The following is a 26,008-nucleotide window of genomic DNA, read 5'->3' as shown; positions in this document are numbered from 1 at the left end:
GATACAACATGGCCAGAGAGCAGCAGGAGAGTGATAAGAGGGGAGATATGCAAGCCCCAGGATGATGAGAGCCGTATTCCCTGTAGAAGGAAGAAAGGTTGCTATAGATCAATTAGAGCACCTGAAACCAATTAGAGCATCTGAAGCCAGTCTCCTGATAAAATCCCCCTGCTTCAAGCAGATAGTTGGGAGGAGTTGAAGCAGAGTGGTTTGGTGTTGGAGCAGAGAGCAGTTTGGAGGAGAGTTTGAAGAAGTGCTGTGGCAGGCCAGAAGACCAAGACTCTAGGTAAAGGGAAACCCGGCTTGTGCAGAGCAGAGGGACTCCACAGACAAGGGGTTGGGAGAAACCTGTCCCAAGCAGAGAGAGGGAAGACACAAGCTGAAGGGCTGGAGAGGGAAGTAGCCCAGGGAAAGGAATCACTAGTCCAAGTGGTTTGCTGCTATCCCTAGGGCCCCTGGGTGGGGACCCGGAGTAGAGGGCGGGCCTGGGTCCCTCCCTCTTCACTCCCCTTCTCTGGACTACCAGTGGGACAGTTGATACCCCAGACTAGGGGTGAGAAACAGCGTCCTGAACCCCCCACAAGAAGAGAAAGCACGGGACCCATCATAGTAGTGCTGGCAAATTTGCCACACCCCCTAGAGAAATCCCACTGGCGTTGACCATCAGAATGTCTTTCCTCTCATTGGAGAATCCTTTTCAAACAGAGATGGGTGCCTAGTGCGGTTGTTTCCCTAATTATTCCCAAAGTCGTCTCAGTTGTGTTGCAATTCCTAGAGTAAGGCAATGGGTGATATGTAGCTGGCAATAACACAGAACACTTGCCTGTAGAAATGAGATTAGACAAAGAAATACAGAAAGTGTCACAGGGGTAGCAAGGTAGCAGAACCTATTTGGCTTAGGAAAATACCTTGTTTATCTTTTCCCACCCTGAAATAAGGCAAGAAGCCAGAGTTAACTTACTATTTAATGTGCAGGTTCATAAAGGTACATTTGATTCTTTGTTACACTACTCATAGCTACATCCAGCATAATATGCAGGGGAACAACACTGTTACAGGTACCATAGAGTATGGCATGGCAGACAATAAAAATGGAAGGAAGACACATTATCCACACTAAAGGCAGACACAAGTGACAAATGAAAATCCATTTATATAAAGTAGATTTATCTTAGTCATTTAGGACCCAATCCAACTTCCACTGAAGTCAGTGGGAGTCTGAGTATGTCCTGACAAGCCTTCCCAATTTCTGACGACTGAAATCTTATGTTGCACTGCTGAACAGATATCACCCTTAGTATTGGTGTTGTAATCAACACTGAACTTGACCTGTTTCAGTGCATTTGGTAAGTTTTGATAGCAGATCAAACAGCAAAGATGTGAACAGCAAGATGCTAAAAAGTTTTACTGTAACAGGCAATTAATAATGCTTCCCCTGGAAAATATATTCAGTTGTTTTCTTATGCAGAGACAACACAGCAGTCATTTGAGTTAATGGCTTGCTAGGGCTTGGCTCTCCGGAAGACTTTCAGCATGTAACACAAAGGCAGAGCCACTCTGGTTGAGCCAAGCTGTCATCCAGCGGATCTTGCTACAGGCAGCATTGCATTTAGAAGCCCCTTTCCCTTCCAGGAAAGAACACTTAGCTGGGGACACTTGCTTTCTAAACTACTGTGATACCAGGAGCTAGCCCTGCTGTTGCATCAAATGAGCGGTGAATCACATACCACCTCTTGTTTGTTAATGAATCAGAACACGAACAGGCCATACAGAAACTTGAACAAGTGAAACCAAATGCAATATCAGGGCCTTGCAAAACATCACTGAGGCAGCAAGTAGTGATCCTATTAGACTTATTTGTGAACTGCCTGCCTTCAGCCCTGTGGTGTGGGCACTCAGAGTCTGGGCTACAAAACAGTATCTCAGCCTAATCTGAAGAAGTCTTTATTGTTCACCAGGAATCCAGGGGGCAGGTTAGTTTTGGATGCTGAGTGCAATATTTCCTATTAGGGAAGGCAGGAGTGCCTTTTATCTTCATACACCAGCATGTAAAAATTTAGTCAGGGTTTGGAAATACACTATGTGGGTAGCAAGGGAGGCAGGGGAGGAGATCATTGGGGGTCATTAAAAGAAACAATGAGGCCCAAATCCTCAAAAGAATTTAGGCTCCTAACTTTCTTTGAGCAAGATCCGCTGGATGACAGCTTGGCTCAACCAGAGTGGCTCTGCCTTTGTGTTACATAAACACCTCTGAGGATCTGCACTTGAGTGTCTAGTTGATGCCTGGGTGAAGATCCATTCACGAGACTCAAACCAGAGTGGTTTGGCAGCAGAATTCTTGGAGTTAGGAAAGTGATCTCTGAGCAGCTGATGAGAGCTACCTGCTTACAGCCAGTAACTAAGGACTGAGAAGAAAAGCAACAGATCAGCTTTTGGAATTTGGAGCTCAACTAGGAGGATAATTTTTTGTCATCATCATGTAAGACAACCATGGACATAAAAGAGACCAGAGCCCACAGCTCTGAGACGTGAAGAGCAGAAATGTCATTTTAAAAGCACCATGCATCCTCCTCACTCCTTCCCAGGTGCTACCATTTGTTGCAGGATACATTTCACTTTGAGACATCTCCTAGAAATTAGTGTGAACAAGTCAGTACCTGCGTGAGCAAAGAAAATAAAAAGAGAATTTTAGAATAAATCTCCCACTGCAGTCAGTTGACACATTTTGTTTTCGTTCCAGTATCTGTCAACATGGAATCCAGGGGTCTAATCCTAACAAATTACCAGGGATAAAATGGGCTTGCTGCTGTGCTAAGAAATGAGGAAGAGTGGCAGCTCTGTGTATTAGATTAAGTAAGAGCAGAGGCAGAATTGGGAAGTTTTGGGGCTGTCAATTCAGCATCTTCTGCAGGTGCTGGGCCTGATTCTCCGATGCACTGCATTGTATGCAGTGATTTCCCCCTGTACCAGACGAGCGCAGCGTGGATGTAAACATTATCATTCTGATTGGCCAAAGTACTACAAAGATACAGCTTCAGCTTCTTGGGAGGCATTGGCTTGTCTGCCCTTCACATGAATCTAGATTAGTTAGTACATTGGGTCATTTTTTGTGGGAGCCCAGCTTCAGAACCTGGACAGCTCATACGCAAGAGGAAAGGAGTACCTGGCTTTCACAGCACCAGGAAGATTTCACTGAGCTGCCAGCAAGCAGTAAACCATTTTTCAGGTGGACCCGGCATCCTCAACTTCCATTATACTTCATCACTTAGGAACCAGAGTAGTCCCCAAGCTACCAGACTAGAGTTTAGACCTTTTACCTGACTTGAGCTAACTTACAAGCTGAACAACTTCAGAATTACTACATCTAAGGATGTGGCTAAGGACTAGAGAGACCTCTTTCCTTGAACTGTGCAGTTTACCCCCATGGGTCTCTCTGGCATTGCGCCTTATATAATCATTTACCTCTGTGCAAAGTGGGTATAAAATCATACCCCCACTGTGAGCGAGTAGAGAATTGAGTTGGTAGTGTTTAAGGTTCATTTTGCACTTGCCAAAATGATTCTCTACAAGGAACAAATCTCTTCAATCCCTGAAAGAGAGCCCTGTGCCTTTAAGGCAGGGGTGGGCAAACTTTTTGGCCTGAGGGCCACATCTGCATATGGAAATTGTATGGCAGGCCATGAATGCTCATAAAATTGGGGTTGGGGTGAAGGAGGGGGTGAGGACTCTGGCTGGGGGTGCAGGCTCTGGGGTGGGACCAGAAATGAGGGGTTCAGAGGGCGGGAGGGGAAACAGGGTTGGGGTAGGGGGTTGGGGTGTGAGGGGGTGAGGTCTCCGGCTGGAGGTGCGAGCACTGGGGTGGAGCTGGGGGATGAGGGATTTGGGGTGTAGGAGGGTGCTCCAGGCTGGGACCAAGGGGTTTGGAGGGCAGGAGGGGGATCAGGGCTGGGGCAGGGTTTTAGGGCACGGGGAAGGGAGGGGTCAGGGCTTTGGTTAGGGGTGCAGGCTCTGGGATGGGGCCAGAAATGAGGAGTTCAGCGTGCAGGAGGGGGCTCCAGGCCGGGACAGGGGGTTGCGGTGCAGGGGGGTGAGGGCTTCGGCTGGGGGTGAAGGCTCTGGGGTGGGGCTGCGGATGAGGGGTTGGGGCGCAGGAGGGGCTCAGGGGTGCAGGCTCCAGGCGGCACTGACCTGAAGCAGCTCTCGGAAGCAGTGGCATGTCCCAGCTCTAGATTCTAAATGGAGGTGCGGCCAGGTGGCTCTGTACACTGCCCTGTCCGCAGGCACTGCCCCTGCAGCTCCCACTGTCTGCAGTTCCTGGCGAATTGGAGCTGTGGGGGCATCACTTGTTGTGGGGGCAGTGTGCAGAGCCCCCTGGCCGTGTCTCCACGTAGGAGCCAGAGTGGGGACATGCCGCTGTTTCTGGGAGCCACACGGATCCACGGCACACATGTGCAGAGCAGCCCCTGACCCTGCTCTCCGGCAGGAGCGTGGGAGCGGGGCAAGCCCCAGACCCCACTCCCCAGCAGGAGCTTGAGGGCCGAAATAAATGGGATGTGGCCCGCGGGCCATAGTTTGCCCACCCCTGCTTTAAAGTTTAGTTTGACATAGTAATTCCAGATAGTCCTCACTTCCACACAACCACATTTCTTATTCCGTTTTCTCGGCAAAGGAAGATGCCAGTCATTGCTAGTTTTGATGTTGTTCTACATCACTCTAGTCTTTTTGTCAGGCATCTTAAATTCCTTTTGCTATCCCAAGGGCTCTGAATCCCTCACACCATTCAGTAACACCAGACAATCACAAACTGAAGAAGAATAAGGAAATCTATCAAAGGAAGTGAATAATTTGCTGAGAGAGAAAGGATAGCCTTGTTGGTGAGCGTACTAGCTTAGGACTTGGGAAATCTTGGTTCAGTTCCTAGCTCTGCTATAAACTTCCTATGTCATTTTGGGTAAGTTACATTCTATGCCATAGTCCCAGGGAATAATAATCCATGCTCTCTCATCCCCTTGGGTCTGTCTTTTTGATTTAGCTGATCAGGACAAGAACTTTCATTGTGTTTGTACAGCACCTACCACAATGGGACCCCTGATCTCAGTTGGGGCCTCTAGCATAAATAATACATAAATTGGTTCAGCTTGGAGCTTTTCAGCAAACCCAGGGTCAAAACAAGACAATTCTTATGGGGTTTAATAGGTTGTTTTTTTTTAAATTACCGTCTGGAAATTAAAGATGGTGACAGCATATCCTTGGATTTAATCCAGAATGACCAAGTGAGAAAGAAATCCAGGGCCTAGTGTTCCCTTTTTAATGCTGAAGATATAAATAGAAGCATCAGTAACCAATGTCAGATAGAACCCTTCCTCTCTATTAGACAGATGCATTTAAGCACCGGAGATGCTCTTGTATGTTAGTCAATAAAGTGAGCTTACATTGCTGAGGTTTGCCTCCTCTGCTTTCAAGCTGCTTTTATTTTATTTTGTTAGCAATCTCTTTCAGAAGGCCTTTCAGATCATTAAGCTAAAAACAAAAACAAATCAAGATTCATGTTAGTTTGAAGCCAGCCTAGCTTATTCCAAGGCATTTTTGCAGCTTGGATAACAGGCAAAGAGATGTATGAGGCAAATAAGCAGTAAGTCGTTTAAAATGCCCAGGAATGGTTGTAAAACAGTAACAATAACTCCCATGGCACCTCCAAGTTAAGCTCCTGTTTCTTTGGTTACCCTCTGAATGCCGGCTGTTAGTGACTGAGCATTAGCCAACTGCTATTTGCATTTACTAGATAAACTCAGCTGTGCTGATAAACAATGCAGTGCTTATATTTATTTTTCACAGGGAAATAGCCCTAATGAGCAATAGAAGTGCCTCTTCAAACATTGCCCCGGTACAGTCCATTTGGAAGGACAACAACAATTACAATTTTCATCAGTCAATAAATGTAGTGAGTCCTAATGCATACATATTTCATGCATTTAACAAGCAGGCATCATGAAACCAACTGACTCCAAATTACTCTGAATCTGCATGTACTCCTGAGATGGGATCTGGTCATTGGAGTTTTGTGGAAACCAGTCTACTGTAAAGATTGTTATGTTTTTACATTGGTTTCCTCCAATGCTTCTTTCACTCAGATGCACACAGAGCAAACTCTGGGGGCAACCTGATACCCTTACCCGCACTGAGACATAACTTACTTCCTGGGAAGTCTGTGGGACTTCTCATGGATAAGGTGCTGCTGTAAGGGGATCAGAATCTTGCTTGATGGAATTAACTGGACAAGCAACAGCACACACTGCCCTATGAAGTTTCTGCCTTCAAAGTGTATTTACAATGGGGAAGACACCTTGCTCAGTACTATGCAACCCTGACATCCCCTTCTGCTTTAGAACTCTCCAGTGGTTTTCTAGTAATCAAGCAACAGGTCTGACAAGTACATTGCTTTGAGGCAGTTCATTTAAGACATGTTTAAGGCACTATTTTGAAATTAAATCCTACCTAATAAAGCTCTTAGAAGCAGCAGCACAGCGTGGCCTCTCTCCACCTTTGCAGAGCTTAGAAAATATCTGCTCCTTCATTCTTCAGCACAACTAGATGCTTCTTAGCATCTAAGCGACCTCATGTGGATGTTGTAACCTTATCAGAGGTCTGTGCCACACACACAGTTTTCTGCTTGAGGCACAGTGCCTCCTAGCATGCACATCTGGACAGCGTACCTTCACACTGCCCCCAACACAGGACAATACCTTGAAAGTACAGCCCTAAGAAAATAATATCTGACTACAGTTAAGTGTAAACAGTGCATAAATACGGGGGTCCAGTTTCTATATATGCCACTAGCTGTCATATCAGATAGCCACATATTCCCCAGACCAATCAAAAACAAAGTACCTTCATATCCAGTTGTCTAAATCGATGTGCCATCCTGTGAAAAGATGACAAATACCAAAATGAGCCATGTGGGACTAAAAATTAAAATAGCAATTGGCATCTACTCCTTGATTCGGTGCCAAACTGGGCAGCAGAACATTACATACAATTAATTTAAGGCAGGACATCTAGTCACATAGGAACACCTAAAATGTGGACCAAAGAAAACTATGGGCTCTTGGATCCTAGAATGATCTTCTACTCTGAATGCACATAGTTGAAGGTTAATGACAAGGCTGATATGGACTGCAGGTGTTATTGCCTGGGAACTCAAATAGTTCCCATTCATCTTTCCAGGATGAGACAAGTCATTATGGCTGTGTGCACCTGGTTTTGATTACAACTCTATGTATAAATTACTGTCAGTGCTGCTCTTGGCAAGTTACTTACACGACCTCTTTTGGCTCAAAATTTGGCCACTCCAATTTGAATACATCTAGCTTGTAACTTAATGCTGAGCAGCATATGGAAAGTCTTACTTATGCCTTTAAGGATGGAATGTCCATAACAGGAAAGCTGCATGCCCTAGCACTAGTGAAACCCTTCACCCAAAGTTACCAGCTTTTCAATGCCAAAAATGGAAATGAAGAACACCTAGACACTATTGGAGGGTTGCTACAAAATAAAGCCTTTTATATTCAGTAGCACGTTGAATAAAGTTGCATGCGTGTTCTCCACGGGAATTAGGTACCTAAATACCTCTAAAAATCTGGTCCTATGTCTTTTGACAACTTTGTTCTCTGATTCTGGTTTGTATACATTTCTTTTTTTTCTTGGCAGTTTGTCAGACTTAGTTGTTGCTCTAAAAATGCTGAGGTGATTTCTGAAGGAACTCTGAGGCTGATCAGCCAAGTGTCAGGATTTGACAAAGGATTTCTGAAGGTACCCATAGCCTTAGGACGTAATTAATCTTTCAAGTCCCAACTAAAAATTGGAGACCCCATCTACTACTAGTATTAAGTAAAGATTTCTGGTCAGCTTGGAATCCCCGCAACCTATGTATAACCTTATTTCTCATGGTTACATGGCTGGTATTCTCCATTAATCTATGTAAAAATACTACCTAGCTCTTATATAGCACTTTCAATCAATGAATCTCAAAGCACTTTGAAAAAGGAGGAAAGCATGAATTTTTGGGTTAAGTTTAGAGGTGAGAGCAACAAGGGTGATGTCGTGGTGGGCGTCTGCTATAGACCACCAGACCAGGAGGATGAGGTAGATGAGGCTTTCTTTGGACAACTAACAGAAGTTTCCAGATCACAGGCCCTGGTTCTCATGGGGGACTTCAATCACCCTGATATCTGCTGGGAGAGCAATACAGAAGTGTACAGACAATCCAGGAAATTTTTTGAGAGTGTTGGGGACAACGTCCTGGTGCAAGTGCTGGAGGAACCAACTAGGGATCATGCTCCTCTTGACCTGCTGCTCCCAAACAGGGAAGAATTGGTAGGAGAAGTAGAAGTGGGTGGCAACCTGGGCAGCAGTGACCATGAAATGGTTGAGTTCAGGATCCTGACAAAAGCAAGAAAGGACAGCAGCAGAATACGGACCATGGACTTCAGAAAAGCAGACTTTGACTCCCTCAGGGAACTGATGGGCAGGATCCCTTGGGAGGCTAATATGAGGGGGAAAGGAGTTCAGGAGAGCTGGCTGTGTTTTAAAGAAGCCTAATTGTGGGCACAGGAACAAGCCATCCCGATGTGCAGAAAGAATAGCAAATATGGCAGGCGACCAGCTTGGCTTAACAGAGAAATTTTCAGTGAACTTAAACACAAAAAGGAAGCTTACAAGAAGTGGAAACTTGGACAGATGACTAGGGGGGAGCATAAAAATATTGCTTGAGCATGCAGGGGTGTAATCAGGAAGGCCAAAGCACAATTGGAGTTGCAGCTAGCAAGGGATGTGAAGGGTAACAAGAAGGGTTTCTACAGGTAAGTTAGCAACAAGAAGGTGGTCAGGGAAACTGTGGGATCTTTACTGAATGGGGGAGGCAACCTAGGTAAAGTTCCCAATGCTTTGTCTCGGTGTTCACGAACAAGGTCAGCTCCCACACTGCTGCACTGGGCAGCACAGTATGGGGAAGAGGTGAGGAGCCCTCAGTGGTGAAAGAACGGGTTAAAGACTACTCAGAAAAGCTGGACATGCACAAGTCCATGGGGCTGGATGCAATGCATCTGAGGGTGCTGAGGGAGTTGGCTGATGTGATTGAACAGCCATTGGCCATTATCTGTGAAAACTCATGGCGATTGGGGGAAGTTCCAGACAATTGGAAAAAGGCTAATATAGAGCCCATCTTTTAAAAAGGGAAGAAGGAGAATCTGGGGAACTACAGGCTGGTCAGCTTTACCTCAGTCCCTAGAAAAATCATGTGATCAGAAACAGTCAACATGGATTCACCAAGGACAAGTAATGTCTGATCAACCTGATTGCCTTCTATGATGAGATAACTGGCTCTGTGGAGATGGGGAAAGCTGCGGATGTGATATACCTTGACTTTAGCAAAGATTTTGATATGGTCTCCCACAGTACTCTTGCTAGCAAGTCAAAATAGTATGGATTGGATGAATGGACTATCAGGTGGATAAAAAGCTGTCTAGATCATTGGGCTTAACGGGTAGTGATCAATGGCTCGATGTCTAGTTGGCAGCCAGTATCAAGTGGAGTGCCCCAGGGGTTGGTCCTGGGGCTGGTTTTGTTCAACATCTTCATTAATGATCTGGATGATGGGATGGATTGAACCCTCAGCAAGTTCGCGGATGACACTAAGTTGGCAGGTGAGGTAGATATGCTGGAGAGTAGGGACAGGGTCCAGAGTGACCTAGACACATTGGAGGATTAGGCCAAAAGAAATCTGATGAGGTTCAACAAGGACAAGTGCAGAGTCCTGCACTTAGGACAGAAGAATTCCATGCACTGCTATAGGCTGGGGACCGATTGGCTAAGAGCAAGTTCTGCAGAAAAGGACCTGGCGCTTACAGTGAACGAGAAGCTGGATATGAGTCAACAGTGTGCCCCTGTTGCCAAGAAGGCTAATGGCATAATGGGCTGCATTAGGAGGAGCTCTGCCAGCAGATCGAGCAAAGTTATTATTCTCCTCTATTCGGCACTGGTGAGGCCACATCTGGAGTACTGCATCCAGTTTTAGTCCCCCCACTACAGAAGGGATATGGACAAATTGGAGAGAGTGCAGCAGAGGGCAACACAAATGATTAGGGAGCTGGGGCACATGACTTATTAGGAGAGGCTGAGGGAACTGGGCTTATTTAGTCTGCAGAAGAGAAGAGTGAGGGGAGATTTGATAGCAGCCTTCAACTATCTGAAGGGGGGTTCCAAAGAGGATTGAGCTAGGCTGTTCTCGGTGGTGGCAGATGACAGAACAAGGAGCAATGGTCTTAAGTTGCAGTGGGGAGGTCTAGGTTGGATATTAGGAAAAACTATTTCAGTAGGAGGGTGCTGAAACACTGGAATGGGTTACCTAGGTGGTCAAATCTCCATCCTTAGAGGTTTTTAAGGCCCAGCTTGACAAAGCCCCGGCTGGGATGATTTAGTTGGGGTTGGTCCTGCTTTGAGGTCTCTTCCAACCCTAATCTTCTATGATTCTATGATTATCCCCACATGACAGATGGGAACATTGAGGCACAGAGAAGTGATTTGCCCAAGTCTGCCCTAGCAAGCTAATGGAAGACATTTTTGGTATGTAATTGTACATAAATAAATTTATTTAGCCAGGGCTGGTGTAACCACTAGGCGAACTAGGCGGCCGCCTAGGGCGCCAAGATTTGGGGGTGCCAAAAAGTGAGCCCAGTGGCAGAGGGGCTTGGCAAGGAAACAGGCGTCTGCCTTGGCTCAGCCTCCATGCTCAGCCCCAGCAGGGGGCACGGAGAGTGCATTCACACTCCCCTCCCCCCGGAGAACAAAAGAGCCTTGCACAGCGGCCCACCGGAGGAAGAGGATGCTGGTGCATTGGCCAAGATAAGCGCTTCCCCACAGCTTGGGTGCCTGCTGGTCTGTGCTCCCCTCGTGTGCGGGCAGCTGGAGAGGACGGCAGCCCACAGAGCTGAGCTGCCCCAGTGCCCCTCTCCCTGCCCCAGCCTCTGTCAGCAGGGGAATGGTCGGAGCTACTCTGGGCTGGGGCTTTCTGCAAACTGGGACCCAGGTGGGGAGAGAGGGACAAAGCCAGAGAGACACTGTGCCCCAAAGAGAGATCAGGGCTAAAGGGAAATGTAGAGTTGCACTAATGGCTTCAAATGCAAATAGCGATTGATTGGCTCCAACTATGCGGTACTGGAGAGGGAGAGGAGTGTAGGGCAAGCAGGGACCTGCAGTACTTCCTAGCTGAGTCTCTCCATCCATCCCAGGATGGTCCTGCCAAGACTGACAGTGCGAATACAGACACATCGAATTTGGTTGTTAATGATGCTGCAAAATGTTGCTTGGAGGCAACTGCCTTCTTTGATTTAGTTCAGTGTGTTTATGTGTATTTCTCAGCTTCTACACATGGCTGGGAAGTTCTAGCACACCACGAATCTAATCTCACAGGTAAGCTATGGAGTGAAACAAGATGGGAAAGTCGAATCGATGCCTTGAAACCTCTTCGCTATCAGCTTGGTGACATCTATGATGCTCTGATAGAGATCTCTGATGACACTACTCTAGCAGGATCACCTGGCAACACATCACGAGTTGATGCAAAGGATCTTGCAAAAGCCATTTCTAGTTTCAAGTTTCTTCTTTCTCTTGTTGTGTGGTATGACATATTGTTTGAGATCAACATGACTAGCAAACAACTTCAAGTGAAAGAATTCGACATACGTGACGCCATTAATCAACTTGGAGAAACCAAGAAGTTTCACTCCAAGAAGTGACGCAGATTTGTAGAAAATATTGGTAGATGCAGGTGAACTTGCGGAGGAGTTGGATATACTGGCACTTTTTGAACCAGATCCAATCCGTATTAGAAAAAAGAGAAAGCAGTTCACATATGAGGCAGATGATGAACCTATTTATAATCTGAAAGAAAAATTTAAAGTGAACTTTTACCTTGCAGTCATCGACACAGCAATACATTTGGCTGAAGAAAGATTCACATTGATGCAGCAAATTAGTTCAGTATTTGGCTTCCTATATGATGTTTATAGTTTGCAAAAACAACACCAAAGCAAATTATGGAACATTGCTTGAATCTGAAGCAAGCTTTGCAACATGGTGAATCCAAAGATGTTGATGCCTTTGACTTGTGCAATGAATTGCAAGCTATTTCAAGAGGAGTCCAAAAAGTGCATCACCGCAAGATGTATTGAACTTCATATGGAAAAATAAGATGACAGATAGTGTCCCCAACACAGTTATTGTTCTTTGCATCCTCTTGACTCTGCCAGTTTCTGTGGCCAGTGGTGAGCGAAGCTTCTCGAAGCTCAAGTTGATAAAAACATAAATGCAAACATCAGTGTTGCAACAAAGACTTGTTGGACTATCTACCTTGCTAATAGAACATGACATTGCTCGCAGCATTGACTTGGAGGAACTTGTTTCTAAATTTGCTAAACTGAAAGCATGGAAAAATAAATTCTAAATTATAACGTGTTACTCTGTGACAGTGTATTGTGTATAATGTATGTGATTTATTTTAAGATCCATGCTATGTTGTGCAAAGTGAAAACAATATCAACACTGTCAGGTTATTCATTTATTTTCATTAAATATGTAGACTAAATAATGAAATTAATAAATTTTCAAGCCGAACGTGTATTAATTCTAATGAACAATGCCACATTATGCAGTATTCATTTTTGAAAATTTATAATAAGCGATGCTCCGGGGAGAGGGGAAGGGAAGGGGGGGTGCAAGGTGGAAGTTTCGCCTAGGGCGCAAAATAGCCTTGCACCGGCCCTGTATTCAGCACATATTGTGTGAATAATGTGTCATGTCAAATTTGCAAAATTGTAATGAAAATTGAACAGCCTAGGCAACCAATGTATTGTAAAATCTCCAATATTTTACTTGAGGCAGAATGGTGAGCTGTTTTAGGCTGCTTTTATTAATATATAGTGTATAAGCAGACTTTCTAAATGTAAAAAAAGGTTTTATTTTTCTTATTAAAAAAAAGTTTGCAGAAGTGAAGTTTAGTCTAAGAGTATAGCAGAAAGAAAAAACAGACATACTCTTCTGATGAGTCGTTTGCTTTGGAATTGATTTTGACAAGGTAATTTTCTTTCATGACAGCTTCCCATGCGAGCGTTTCATTGTCCTCATATTTTGAACCTGAGAAATACAAAAAGGCATTAGACTAACTTAATTTGCCTCTACCATTTTGAAATGTGAAAAAGCCTGCCAGTGATTCTGTTCACCAGAGCTAATGGAATTCATTTCTCTGCATACGGAAAATTAGCAGCGATAATGTAAATAGAACATAAATGTATTTTATTGCATGGTCATGGGACAGGACAAGCTAACCGGGTTTGTATTAAAAGGAGGAATTGACCCACATTTCCACTCCAACCTCCGAATGGACACTATTTGAGGTTTAGAAGCATTCAGCTTTGGGGAGGTTTTAAATGAAGTGTGAATTTTCTGGCTTCAGGCAAACATCAAACATGCGAGTGACACTGTGTGACAACTTGGGGAACCTCACAATTTAGTCATTCTGTGTGTAATTATGAACTCTGTATGTACCTGTGTCAGACTGCAAACTCCATTTTGATTGTAAGGCTCGCCTTCCCCTTCTTACTGCCTTTTGACCTCCATAGCTCAGTGGTTTGAGCATTGGCCTGCTAAACCCAGGCTTGTGAGTTCAATCCTTGAGGGGGCCATTTAGGGATCTGGGGCAAAAATTGGGGATTGGTCCTGCTTTGAGCAGGGGGTTGGACTAGATGACCTCCTGAGGTCCCTTCCAACCCTGAGCTTCTATGATTCTATGGTCTTGAACTAGAATCCCAGAGGGGTGCTAGCATAGAGCTAACAATAGAGGGTCATTAAACTTTGATGATCAACTAACCAAATGACAAAGAGATGGTTGCTGCTCAGGGCAACCCAGTTTTTAAAGTATCACATTTGCTCATGGGGAGGGAGGTCACCTTGGTAACAAAGTCACCTGGGAGGAGTCTCTGGTCACCTGAGGGTGCCACCTGACAGAGAAGACTGGAAGGTTATAAAAATAGAGGAGCTGATCTATGGGGGGCCATTTTTCCCAAGATCAAGAGGAGGGAGAAGCAATCCAGAATGTAGATGCCTTATGAAGCTGGGAACCCTGCCTGCTTACCTGAATCCAGACGGTCCCCTAAGGGGTGAGGGGCAACTGCGGTTAGGATTTATGTTATGTTCTAAAGGAGCCCTACTCCCTTGTGCTTTATGTAAAGTAGAAGAAGAGCAATAGTGAGACTGGCAAGGTGTCTATATGGGTTATATACCTCACGACTACTACGTGCCTTCTGAGAGAGTTCAATAGTGACCTAGAAAGCTCACACCTTGTGGGGGAGTTCTGGGAAGGGTGTGTTTAAGCTATAGAGGCGTCTAAAGGCACTGAGCCCAAGGACTAGGCAGCTGGACAGCAGATCCCAGCAGTCTAGTGAGTGGCCAATGTGGGGTGCTCAACCGGGAACTGTGACATGCTGAATGGACACTCCTGCAACCTAACCAGGCTTCTGCCTCAGTCAGGGCTGCCACGTAACTTAAACCCTGATTTTGCAAGCTGCTGCGTATGAGCAGTCCCCTGTGCCCACATTGAATCCCACTGATGGCAATGGGAGCCCACCCCACACAAGAGTGAGTTCTTAGCCATCTTTCCCCACTCCTCGCACTGGAGCTGGAGCTAGAGCCTTATGGCTGCCTGCTGCACAGGGATTAAGCAGCCCCCAGTGCTCTTTACCAGTAGCACAACCCTGCTGGAACAGCCACAAATTGGCTCTAATTAAGTCCTCCCACTGGTTCTAGAAGTACAAGATAAATTATAGATCAGCTCAGCAGGAGTTTCTACAGTTAGATCATCATCTGTCTGGTAGAACAGAATCATAGAATATTAGATTTGGAAGAGACCTCAGGAGGTCATCTAGTCCAACCCCCTGCTCAAAGCAGGACCAATCCCCAACTAAATCATCCCAGCCAGGGCTTTGTCAAGCTGGGCCTTAAAAACGTCTAAGGATGCAGATTTGACCACCTCCCTAGGTAATCCATCCCAGTGCTTCACCACCCTCCTAGTGAAAAAGTTTTTCCTAATATCCAAACTAGACCTTCCCCACTGCAACTCGAGACCATTGGTTCTTGTTCTGTCAGAGATGTCATTCTGCCACTGAGAACAGTCTAGATCCATTCTCTTTGGAACCCCCCTTCAGGTAGTTGAAGGCTGCTATCATGGTGTGGAAGCTAAACACCATTTGCAACGCTGATTTGGGCAACCAAACCCACGAACAGTGCAGAGGACCTGCACATTCTACAAGTAACTTTTTCCTAAACTAAATAAAGTTTCAATCGATGCTGCAGGGCAAGAGCCATGCTGCTGGTGTATAGGAACAAGCCTCTCAGTTATCTGAAGCTCTCATCTCTCTCATCTCTTATGAACAGCACTTTAACAAAAAGCTGGGAGAAAAACCAGAGACAAGAGCCAATTTATTTGAAAAGTTTGTTAAAGCAATTCATATCTGTGCTCTCTGACTGAATAAATGCAGGGAGAACAGTTAGAGGCCGTACCCAAAGCCAGGCATGGATTTCTATATATATTTATTCCTGATATAGCGCACTTAGCAGCAGCAGCCATGTGGTCAGGAGAGTATTAGTTTTCTTTTACAATCAATCTCCAGAGGCCAGAAGAGCCGCTGGAGAAGTTAGCACTGGTAACAGGCTGTCCTTAAATAATGTATTATAGTGCCCATTCAAGCGTCATTAGCTGAAGGAGCATAAATAAAGGGCAAGGATAAATATCAGTGGGTCAGACTGGGGTGAGGAGTTGGCCTACACCTCTTATATTTTAAGCCATTAAAACACCAATCCTCTAAGATCTAATAGTTTTGCCACCCTCTTTGTGTTGTGACATGAAGGCCAAGACTATAACAGGGTTCAAAAAAGAGCTAGATAAGTTCATGGAGGACAGGTCCATCAATGGCTATTAGCCAGGATGCGCAGGGATGGTGTCCCTAGCCACTGTTTGCCAGAAGCTGGGACTGGGCAACAGGGGATGGATCACTTGATGATTACCTGTGCTATTCATTCCCTCTGGGGCACCTGGCACTGGCCACTGTCGGAAGACAGAATACTGGGCTAGATGGACCTTTGGTCTGACCCAGTATGGCTGTTCTTATGTAAGTGTCCAAATCAACAAGTCAGGGGGAAGGGAGAGGGGGAAGGGGAAGAAAACTATGAAAAGGTAAGTACTGATTGGATAAAAAGGGGAAGTGATCTTATATTTAAATCTTGTTGAAGACTTTAGTGTGAGAGCTGCTGGCTCAGACTCAATTCACTCCCAAGCCTCATCCGAGACTGTGCAGGAGCGCACCACTGCCAGTTCTGATGTTGACAGGAAATGGATTAAGATGATTTACTCCTTTCACATACAGGCCAGGCTGCCCAGCCATCAAATAATGATTTTCAGCCACTGCCGGCCTTGGCTAGAACTGAACCAGTGCCCTAATGGAGAAAGTCTCTGAAATCTATTAAGCACCATATGCACCTTAAAGGTGCAAATTTCATTATTTTAAAAGTTCTTTACAAATATCAACGAATTATACCTCAATACCTCCAGGATAAATAATGTACAGGGATCATGCAGCCCACCACTGAACTGCTTTAGCCTTTGGGGTGGAATGCAGGAGCTGCTTACCTCAGCAAAAATCTGAGCAATTTAGAGCAGAAAATGAAAAAACTTACACTATGTCCAATTGCAAATTTAAAAGGCAGTTGTAGGTAGGTAGAAGTATGGTGTTAGCCCCAAGTTCCTGGACAAGTTTTAACTTAGATTTTAAGCACAGTGGGAAGTTTATTCATCACAAGAAATCAGGGACTCCATTTTACATCTACTCTGAAACATGGTACCTTCAGCAGTACACAGTGACAACCTACTGAATTACCACAGTTACTTCCTACATCATTTAGTTTCCCCTGGAAGGTCCCCCATCTAAATACCAACCCCATCCAGTTGTTGCTTACCTTGGGAGATCCAACAGGATCACAGCACACAGTAGTGTGGTTGTAGGCTATTTACCACAGCACTGGCTCCATTAGGAGAGTGAAGAATGTGGGAGATATATGTAATGTTTTTATGAATCTTGTGTGTTTGAGCACTGCAGTATGGCTGGCTCTGTGGAACACTAAGGGTAATGCCAGCTGCAACTCTCAGCACACACCCAAGTAATCAGGCAATGACACATTCAATTAACACTGCTCAAATGAACAATATGACAACTCCACTACTACAAGTTTGCCTCCGTCCCACCTGGGGAGATGCATAAACCAGACTCACCAGGTTCAGGTGTTCCAGAACAAAGAAAGGGACTTTGAAATAGGTAAGAGACTGCCTATCGATTCAGGATGGAGACAGACTGGGGCTGACTAAGTGAGAGGGTGCTGACTGCCTGGGACAAGATACATTTGCAAGGTAAGGTTTATGGTGGAGGACATAAGTATAGGCCTTTTGTTATTTTGACCCTCTTCCTCTGTTTGTTGTGTTCCGATGAATAAATACATACTTTGTATTGAACAAAGTGTTCTGCCATTGGACTTTCACACTGACTCCGGGCTCCTGGAAAGAAATCCAGGGCCACCTGGGCCAGAAAAACTCAGTGGGACCTGCTGAGGACACTAGTGGTCAACAGGGGTGCTGTAACCTGGTGACCCATTCTAGGAGTGGGATTCTACCCTGAGAGAAGTACAAGCACTGGGAAGGGGTACCTACAAAGGGAATGAGTGCGGGGACAAAGGAACAGCTCATCCTGGAACCTTAACAAGGGGTAGAAACAACACACAATGCTACTTACAACAGATGGATGGCTCTTTGCATTCCTTTTTACAGCAGCATTTAAAGCATTTCTTCATCACCATGTAGATGTAGGCAAAGATGACGAAAGGAAATGGAATAGTCAAACGGCTGCCATACTCCTGAACCAAGAAATAGCGCTGGAACTTCCACACCTGGTCGTTGTTTTCTTGTACTGATCCAACCGTGTAACTAAGGGGAAGATTAAAAGATAAACTTCTGTTTGTCTAAGAGTACCACTAGTAATTTATTATCCAGTGAAGATTTTCATTAGATCCAAATAACAGAAATTTTCCTATTAGCAAGGGTGGGGAATTGGTGTTGCATAGTTTCAGTCACATGAACATCCTGGATTTAAAAGTTGGACTCTGATTTGGACAGACTAAAAAATGGAGAAAGAAGTGGAGCAGAGGAAAGTGAAAATACAAACTGATTGTGAAAAAAGGCACCCTGAGTAAAGACTAATGAAAGATTAAATGTTGTATGGAGCTCTACCTACCTCATAGAATCATAGACGATTAGGGTCGAAAGAGACCTCAGGAGGTCACCTAGTCCAATCCTCTGCTCAAAGCTAAATCAACTAACTAAATCATCCCAGCCAGGGCTTTGTCAGTCTGGCTTTAGGGGATGTTCTTCTAGCTTTGCCATACAACAGAGGCTGCCCTAGAGCTAGACAATGTGTTGCATGAATAATATATGCCAACTCTTACAATTTTGTGCAAAACTAGAAAACAGGCTGTTTGCAAAGCCTGCAACTCCTCCAAGTTTATTATTAGGAGTAATATTATAGGAGCCCAAGTCATGGACCAGAACTAGGTGTTGCACAAACAAAACAAAACGATGGTACCTGCCCCAAACCTTTCCCTGCTATTATTAAAGGACAAATGAGATATTTCAAAATGTCTCTTTCAAGAGCTCTTAATAGGATCTTCAGAAGGTTAAGATACACTTGAACATTTCTATAATCTAGTGTGAAATACCCTTCAGTTTCCAGTTCTCTATAAAAATTAATTAAATCCTTAATTTTGCAGACAAAATGTTTATATTACTTGAAAAGAGGAAACCAATATTGATACATTTTGACTGAGTTGTAGCTCTTATATGGTATGCCAGATGGTGGTTGGCATCTCCATGGTATTTATTTATATTTTAATATCAATTTTAAAGACAGACAGGATACGATCTACATTATTCTTGCTCTATTGCTGCAGAACCAGAGTCTGCCAGCAGCATTATTACAAACTGACAGATGATCAGAGAAGATGGGGACCCTGGGAGAAGGAATCATAGATGGAAATATGCTTTGTTTGTTTTTTCAGCAGGTAATCACATCGCAGAGAGGCTGCTATTTGCCCGACACACCTGAACTCAAAGTACAACACAACCCACTCCTCTCACCTGGCTCAGTCTCCCCTTTAGAATACTAGCATTTAGATTTGCTCCCTACAGCCTGCTCTAAACTAGGAAAGCTTAGAAAGGTCAGCTGGTACAGCTGTAACGGCAAAGTGGGGACACAGCTCCCACAGGCAAATTGTACCTATACTAGTTTGCCAAATGAAAGCTATTCCAGCAAAAGTCATTTTTAGCTGGTACAACTGCATTTATACTAGGGCTTTTATTGGTATAAACATGCTGTAAAAAATAAAAATTCATACCCCTAACTGACCTTGCTACAGCTGCAAAAGTTTTTGGTCCAGACTCAGTCCCATTCTGATTTGATTGTAAAGTGAAAGCAAATAAAACCAGTCAGTCACACACACATTACATTAATAGGTGTGACTACGCTCTGCTTGTGGGTTCCTCAACATGTTTTACATACATAGGTCTACACCCAGACTGCTCCAGGAGCCCCAGTTGGCCACAACACAGACCATAAGCCAGCAGCCAGAACCACACTTCCCACCTACCAGAGTCCTCCCTGGCCTCCACAGACTGTGCAGACAAACAGGCTTTGCAACATAAATTGAGGATCGACAAGCTAGGACAAATGTCAGACCAGGTTTCACACAGACTTTTATTTTCTGACTAGCTCCAGTCCATTCTGATTTTACCAAATCAGTTCATCTGTTACTAAAATAGTAGATCTTTTTAACTCTGTTTATCTGAAAGACCCACTACCCTAAGGATTTGTGATAAGGTGAAAAATGACTGATAGCACATTTCAGATGTCAGACTTACCTGCCGGGCCAGTCTAGCCTCCTCAATGCTAAACACATGGGTAACTCCCATCTAAAATAAAAAGCCATTAATATCTCCCTAGAGGAAGTCTCTTGAGTTCTTCCATTCATCCACAGATGATACAGCATGGTGCTTGTGCTATTTATCAGATTGATAAATAGCAGGAACATTAAGGCACTAGTGCACTGAATGTTTGCTACAAATCATGCACCAAAGCAGCAATTCTGGTTATTATTGAGTCATAAAAAGAACGTATTAAATAAGAACTTATCCGGTGTATTGTACGAACTGCAAGATCAACTGATGGAAAGCGCCAGCTCATGGTTAATAAAATGTTGATCTAGATTTCTAGCCCCTCCTAAGCTGCAGGGCTTGAGTCCAGCCCAGAGAGATGGAGAGGAGCTACAATTGTTGGATCCAAATCTGAGTTGGGATTCAGAACCCCACACAAAGGTGGGGGACTCTCTCTAGTTTTGGAAGTTTAACTCCGCTGAGGTCAAATATTTTAATTGTGGGAAGGGACTAAAGGCAAACTTTTTCAACAACACCTACCTGCCTTAGGAGCTTACATACCTATAGCACTCAAATGCCCAAAGTCGCTTTTGAAAGTGGTAACAGGGTGCAAATTCCAGCAACCAGCAGCAATAATCTTGGATGATTAATGTTCTAGGGTCCAGTTTTCAAAAGCACCTCCCTGATATAGAAGCCCAACTTTTCCCAGGTATGGAGAGTCATTTAAAGTTGTTAATGCAGTAAGGTAAGTTAATCATCCACAATTACTGCATCTAGCTCCTGGAACAGACACTCAGTACCCACCCCACAGCTAACTTCCATTTATCGTTTCAGGCTCTGTTTGTAAGCAGCTGGCTTGTGCATGTCTATATTCATTTCCCTCTGCAGCCAGGTAACCCCATGGCTTGAGCACTGGAACTGGATTTATTCCAATCGGTTATTCCAGGGTCAGCGTTCACCTCCAAAATGGGAGTAAGAGAAACCTCTCCCTGATGGGCACAATCTGAAATCATTTGGCACGTTTTGGAGTCAGTTCTGCCAGACATAGGGAGGCCTGTGGGAAAGTTGGTTAGTGCCATGTTTTAAGTCATTCTCATTCAGTAACTACTGCATTTTAAGCATAATGAAGGGCCAGTTGGGTGTTTAGGAAGTGGCTTTAACCTTATTCTTGCCAGAGAATCAGTGAGGCCCTTTACCTCCATCAGAAGGAGATGTAAAGGAGTCTGAGGGTTCAGAGGCTGCAGAAAGACACCTGCCCAGCCTTTGCATATTTTCCAGACATCCCGTATCAATTTTACAGACATTGCAATGGCCACTGAGTCCCATCAGAAAAATACAAGGAGCTATAAAACCAAGGGGTGAATTAACTTCATTTACAATGTGAAAGAAAATTTGTAAAAGGAGTGTCAGCGAATGTGGTAGCAACAGGAAACTGAGTGTCTGCTGGGAAAAAGTTAAATCATCGGATGGGAGGACGCCACCAATGCGGAAAGATTACCTGGCAAAGAGCAAAAATTGATGATCGAAAGAACTGGGCTTGAACAAACAACATTAAGGCATGGCAGCTCCCAGAGTGCATGGAAGGGATAAGCCTGAAGGAGCTGATGGCACACTGTTCAGCCCTGAATGTGAAACCTGTGAGCCGAAAGCATTGTTCTTCCAAGTGAACCACAGGGTTGTGTGATGAATGCCCCAAGTGGCAAGGAGAAGAGAAGCTTTGCGCACACACATTGTGACTATAACATGATTGAACTTTAACTCCTCTAAAAGTTGCCCTCTCCTATACCACTGTAATACCCGGGGGTGCTGAAAACTAAGACATCGCAGCCAGCATCCAACCCTGCTGGACAATGAACAGCCAGCCTATGCAGGGATGAGGAAGAGGGTGTGACGGTGGATCCACGGGCATGTGACTATGGCATAGTTTGCCAAGACTCTTTTATTTTAAAGCTAAAGTACCAGTTGATTTTGACTTGTTAGTAATCTTTGCACCAGATGCAAGAAATAATCCATTGACTTTGAAGTGTCAAATTGCAGAACTTCTGGTCACAAGATGTGAACTTTCTATCAATATCAATTAAGTCCGACTTTGTCATGCTATCCAATATGGAAGTGCAAATCCCCTTAAAGTCACTGGCACATACTTCTCTCAGGGGAGTCTGTGGGCCTTCTGATGTATGCTTAGAGGCTTTCAATTTCAAATGAAAAACGTTTGTGAGCAGTGATATTGAACAGCAACAAATGCGCATGTTCTTTTGGAAAGGAAAGGGCCTCCCTGATAGATTTTGACTTATGCTGCATGTGTGTGTCTGAGCATGAGAAGCAGTAAGAACTTCCTCAGACCCCTCTCCAGCCCTTGAGTTTGGATGCACTTGGGTAACAGTTTGGTGCTGTTATAGCGGAGTACCAATTACAAACCCACCTCCAGGAACAAATAGAGGAACAGGGAAGGAATTGCGAATATAGTTCTTTTCCCTGGGAAGCTCTTAGGATAAAGCAGCCACAAGTCGTCCCCTTACAATGGGCTGTGTCATTTGGACACACACTAGACCAAAGGATGGTTAGCTACTCCATGAAATGCCAATTGTGCAGAAAGCTGTACCTCATCAGGGTCCAGTTCGTAACTCTTGTCTTGAATTGCTGCAGGTAGAGGATGCTGCTGAAGACTATGGTTGATGTATTTTGCTTATGGTCATGGCTTCTACTATCTTTAGATGTCTGTGCCTTCTAATTTATTTTATTGCCCTTGTCCATGTAGCTGCAGTGCATGGTGTGGTAATAGATGCTAGGTGGTTTTCTAGTTTGTAATTTTGGAGCAATATAAATAAATATGAAGGAACTGAAATGACAAGCACACACGTAAACAGAACGTAGCTCCTGCATGTGGCCAATTCTACCCCTCCCCCACCATTCTCCACTTATCGTAACCCACTGCCTGGGAAAGAGATTCTGGATTCTACTCCAACCGCTGCTACCTCCCCCATGGCCCCCAGTCGCAAGGAATGGGGGGATACTTAACTCCCCAGTCTCCTGAGCAGCCATGTTGGGACTCAGGAGAATCTTAGCCCTTAGTTTGGACTGAATCATTTATTTGAATGAGTGGACATTTGGGGGAAGTTTGACAACTCTCCTACAGATCTGAGTATTGTATGTTTAGTCCCCACCGAGTGTTATCTCGGACCATAAGCGTGTGTTAAATTCAACCCATGGAGCCCGCTATCCATTATGGGGCAGTCTGGGCATGTCAGCATTTAAAGGGTTATTAGGACAGTAATTACACAGGTGTAGAATGTTACACAAATACCAGATTATCATCCACAATGAGGATAATTTAACAGTCCTAAAACAGACAGAATCAAAACCTCTCAGCAGATCCCTTGGTTAATTCAGACCTGATCCAGCATCTGCTCTCCTACTCCCAAACTCTCCCTGAGCTCTACAGACATGCCGTAAAGGAAGGCACTGCAGGGCTAAATCCCAAGCTTGTAATAAACTATCAGGGGTAGCTGAAGAGTAAGGACAGTCTGTACTTAAGGCACTGCACTGGGAGTCAGCCTTGGTTCTTCTGCCACGGACGCCCTGGGGGACTTTTAGGACAGTCACGTGGTCTCTTTGTCTGTTTCCCCATTCATAAAAGGGGACAATAATACTCTCCTCCTCCCACCCTGACTTGCTAATTAGACTTAAGCTCTGTGGGATAGGGACTGTCATAGTATAGTGTGCACAGCCCCCAGTATAATGGGGCCCTGGTTTTGGTTTCGGGCTCCAGGCACTACTGGAATGTAATAATTATTTAACAGAGAGTTGGTCGATCTACAGCACCATGTTTAGCGCTTTTGATTGAAAAGCATCATGGGCCCGAGCGCTCAGATTAATCTAGGAGTGGCAGACTGAACTCCATATCCCCCCCTCCTAAAATACAGTGACAACATCCCTTTAAAATGCTTTCATTCTCTGTACTAGGGCTAAACCCTCCACCCTCCACCCTAAAGGCTAAACTTTCTCAACCATGCAGGACAGTAAGCCGCCCCAGCCCCAACGCAATCAGTGACGACCTACCCAGATCTAGGGTCTATGTCCAGTGCAGAGCGCAGCCCCTGCTTTTCCCACCCCAGCTGCAAACACATGGATAAGAAAAGGGTGGAGAGGAAAGGGGGAGGGGCCACAGCATTGGGTCAACCCTCCTGTATTCCGCTGTCAGTGGAAATAGGCTGACATGAAGGAGTGAGAAAGCTGCAGTGAGTAACACGCCCAGAGGAACGAGTTCCTTCCCAGGGCTCCTCCCAGGACAGCATAGCTCCTTGTACAGGGCTGAATGTAAACTTGCCATTCTGTCCTCAGTTCCCTACGATCAGGAAAAGAACCAAGCTGTCTCCCAAAAGAGGAGCACCAGACATGTGCAGGTCAGTTTGTAAAGATCTGCTCCTCCGGGAGGAGAGGTGCTACAGAAATATGAGTTCTAAGTACAAAGAGATGGTCAGTGTATCTAGTAAACCTGAATCTGTGGCTCCTGCAAATGCTGCCTGGACATCATGCTGCCCCTCTGCTGACTTCCCTCATGAGCCAGCAAGTGACTTAAGTCATCAAGAACATTGCTCTTCATTCCCTTGAAACAGCAGGATTCTTATCAGCTCCATGTCCTACCAGCTCACAGAAAGAGAGAGACTCTTGTGCATGTCATGTCACACCATTGCACATGCTTCTCATTCACATGTGCACTTGCACCACATCTAGTGCTTTAGATTTATTGATGGCGAGTCACCTGAAGGAGCTGGGATTTCAGCAGAGCTGCCATTTTTATTTTGGCAAGGTTGGGAGGTTCTTTCCAGTAACAAGGCAGATATTTAACTTATGAGTGAGGCTTTCTTTTAGGCTGGAAAACCTTGGAGCTGTCCCTCTAAACAGCACACTCACACACCCTGGTCTCTGACCTTCTTTGTTGAGTGTTAAACCTGTGGAGTCTAACACAGGGCTTTCTCCAGCGTTTCCACTCCTTAGTAGACTTTCTAAGAGGGAAGTTCCCTCATGAACCCATTTCCCCCCTGTCTGGCCATTCTGCAGACTGCGAGGGCCACCATCAGAGAACCGCTCATCTAATACGTACCCAAACATGGCAACCAGCAGGTTAACCAGGAGGATGTTGGTGGAGAGCATGTAGATGCACACCAGGGGAATGGTGATCCACTCCGGGAAGCGGGGATGGTTGTTAGCATCCAGTTCTACACACAAAGGTTTAGACTCATTCCCAGAGAAGGTGCAGCGATCAAAATTGTATGTGGTACCTAGAGCAAGAGGAGGAGAGAGTGAGACTGTGGGGGCTGTGGAAAGGAAGCCTTTCGGTCTCTGGTGTGTCTGTAACATCGGGGATTTACCCCAAGACCACCCACTGATGCTACCATTTAGTGTAAACGGATGAAATGCAATTTGCCTGGGAGGGGACTACCGCTGCTTGAAACCAGTGTTAGTGCCATCAGCAGCAGCTCTGCCTGTCTGCACTAGGCACTTACAGCAGTGCCCTGGGCTGCAGTCACTGCTGGTCGGACGTCAGTGCAGCTGCACTAGGGCGGTCACTGCAATGCACAGGGGAGGGCAGACTGTGGCCCTGCGGTTTACATGGAGATGGCGGTTGCAAAGGGCAGCTTGTGAACTAGAGAAATGAACGTGGCAATGATATTCCATTATCACCAAACACATCAGACACATATGTACGAGAGAAAGAGTGCGCCAAAAAGATCTGGCATTAGCCATTTAACGTTAGACAAGTCAGAGAAAGACTGTAACCACCAACGCTCTGATACTGGAATGGATTGCATGGGATGAAGTCTCATGTGAAAACCCACCTTCCTGCTGTTTGGAAGGAAGGCGTCAGGAAAGTTGGAGCAGGAGCCTGTTAGGGGGGTTGATTGGAGTGAGTATGCCTGGACGGAAGGG

The 26,008-nt window shown here is 45.1% G+C and overlaps 1 protein-coding gene across 3 annotated transcripts in view; it reads right to left on the bottom strand.

The window, feature by feature from the left end:
• Window positions 1-947: 947 nt before the first annotated feature.
• TRPM8 (transient receptor potential cation channel subfamily M member 8) overlaps window positions 948-26,008 on the bottom strand; it is a 131,002-nt gene continuing 105,941 nt past the window's right edge. For all 3 annotated transcript variants that reach the window (XM_048870005.2, XM_048870004.2, XM_048870006.2), the window contains exons 21-26: window positions 25,182-25,359; window positions 17,889-18,079; window positions 13,089-13,188; window positions 6,889-6,922; window positions 5,433-5,520; window positions 948-2,657 (exon numbers count right to left, since the gene is read on the bottom strand). In XM_048870005.2, the coding sequence (XP_048725962.1) occupies window positions 5,470-5,520; window positions 6,889-6,922; window positions 13,089-13,188; window positions 17,889-18,079; window positions 25,182-25,359 (554 nt within the window). In that variant the 3' untranslated portion in view covers window positions 948-2,657; window positions 5,433-5,469. The remainder of the gene's footprint in view (window positions 2,658-5,432; window positions 5,521-6,888; window positions 6,923-13,088; window positions 13,189-17,888; window positions 18,080-25,181; window positions 25,360-26,008) is intronic.

This window comes from Caretta caretta, chromosome 11, assembly GCF_965140235.1.
Source record: "Caretta caretta isolate rCarCar2 chromosome 11, rCarCar1.hap1, whole genome shotgun sequence".
In the NCBI taxonomy this organism is placed as follows: domain Eukaryota; kingdom Metazoa; phylum Chordata; order Testudines; family Cheloniidae; genus Caretta; species Caretta caretta.
Note: the sequence above shows the minus strand (reverse complement) of the source record. Positions and strands in the feature narration are given on the sequence as shown.